The 2,052-nt window shown below is 41.5% G+C and overlaps 1 protein-coding gene across 1 annotated transcript; it reads left to right on the top strand.

Annotated features, from left to right (window-relative positions):
- The first annotated feature begins 381 nt into the window (after nt 1–381).
- LOC122721134 (histidine-rich glycoprotein-like) lies at nt 382–1,302 on the top strand. The gene has a single exon (XM_043948445.1). It carries the CDS (start codon nt 382–384, stop codon nt 1,189–1,191), a length of 810 nt encoding a protein of 269 aa, XP_043804380.1. The 3' UTR covers nt 1,192–1,302.
- Nucleotides 1,303–2,052: the final 750 nt, after the last annotated feature.

Here is a 2,052-nt window from a genome sequence, read left to right as displayed (position 1 = left end):
ACTACTCCCAATTCTTCGAATTACACACGACATTTAACGCCATTTCCTTCTTCCATCGTTCCCAACTTCTGCATTTAAATTATATTCCTACTTTTATTCTTCGATCCTTTTCTCGATCATTTCCGTGATGTTTGATTGCATCACTTCCAATCAGACTCCAACCATCCGTGTTTTTTCACCCCTGGAAAAACACTGGATCGTTTCATTACGGGCTCGAGAAAGTGTGAAAGGTACGCCCCACGCGGCGGAAGCGTTGCGGTCGCGCGGATGAAAGCGGAATCGAAGGAAACGGTCGGAAGCCCCTCGAAGGAACGATCGAACCGTGGATATTTAAGTGTGGACCTGTGGCTACGCGATCATCAGTCGAAGCTTGATCTGGAGATGCTGCGTTTCGCGCCCGTAATTCTATTATTGTTTCAAACATGCGTTGCTCGAGAATTGGTGAGCATTCGGGATCGTCGAGACATCCAGGCCGAGGATATCACCTCTGTCACCTCGATGCCCATCACCTCGAACGTCGAGTCGAAGACTGACCTCGTGCCAGCTGCCTCCGGACACCAAGGCCACCGTCACGAGTCCGGAGGGGGGCAGAGCCACCATTCCGATCACCACGAGGAACACGGCGAGGAGGGCGAGAAGGGGTACAAGAGCCATCACCATCACGACAAGATCGACAAGGGTGAGCACGACAAACACCATCATTCCGGTCATCACGAGGAACACGGTGGCCAAAAGAAGGGGCACCACGATGAGCACGAGAAGTACGGGGAGCACCACGAAGGTGAGAAAGGGCACAAGGCTGGCAAGTTTGGGGAGAAGAAGGGGCACAAGAAAGGTCACAAGACGAAAGGGTATCACAACAAGTTCCACAAGGACGAGTATCACAAGGAGCACAAGTTTTACGACGATTACCATAAAGGGGGGCATCATAAGAAGCACGGTGACTTCCACGGGCATCACGAGAAGAAGGAAGGTCAGCATAAGAAAGGTGGCCATCATCATTCCGGGTATCACGAGGATCATCGCGGTAAAAAGGGTCATCGTGACAAGGGACACCTCGACGAGGAGCACAAAGGTCATCATGGGAAACATGGACACGATGAGCATTACAGTCATCATGATTCTTATGGAAAGAAGGGTGATCATCATTCTGGAAAGAAATATGGATATAGCAAAGGACACAAAGGATGAAGAAGAGTCGATTAAATAACGATTCTGGATTCCTTCAGATTGTCGTCTTGTTTTCAGTTTAAGAATAGATATGTACTCTATTCTTGTGAATCGACGATTTAAAAAAATTGCGATTTGTTAATTGACTGTACTAGAGGAATAACAAATTGATATTTTTATGCGAAAAACAAGTCAATTTTAAAACGAATTTTATATTATATTACAATATAATATTTATTATATTGTAATATTGTAGAATTTGATATTAAGTTAACTGTCTTCAATGATGATTATTATTACTTTACACGTACCTTATATCTCCGTAATACAATGTGGAATTACACGCTTAACGGGACGTTATTTACGCCATTCGTTATTCATGCTACACTCGTTTAATACCTTAAATATTTCACAGCCGTCAGTCTTAAGTTTTTCCAAAGTGACGGCGAAATAATGTATTGCGATACGATGTATATATATATAATATATATATGTATATATATCATGACCAGTATTGTGTAAATACATTATGTAAATACGCGCACGGATATAGTGGCTGCACGCGCGAGAAAAAACATCGATATGACGTGCCTCATTGCTCTCTTTTTCACTTTATCCGCGGCGAATAAGTTTCTCCGTTGCACATATTTGTCTCATAATATAGCCATTAATCAAATCGAGAGGATGTGCTCCTTTCTTTCGATAAAAATTTGATCTTTCATCGTTGATTCAATCGAATCATACTTGTACAATGTAGTTCTACGATGTAGTTCTACAAAAATATTACAACGATCAAATTATATTACTATTATGACTATTATAATAGTAATCAATTACACTTATTGAATAAACATAATATATTTTAAATATATAAATATTTAG

The sequence above is a fragment of the Apis laboriosa genome, unplaced genomic scaffold, assembly GCF_014066325.1.
Source record: "Apis laboriosa isolate Shangri-la unplaced genomic scaffold, ASM1406632v1 scaffold14452_cov158, whole genome shotgun sequence".
Lineage (NCBI taxonomy): Eukaryota > Metazoa > Arthropoda > Insecta > Hymenoptera > Apidae > Apis > Apis laboriosa.
This window is presented reverse-complemented; position numbering and strand designations above follow the sequence as displayed.

Coding starts and splice junctions, on each gene's coding strand:
- LOC122721134 (XM_043948445.1), top strand. CDS start 382: ATGCTGCGTTTCGCGCCCGTAATTCTATTATTGTTTCAAACATGCGTT.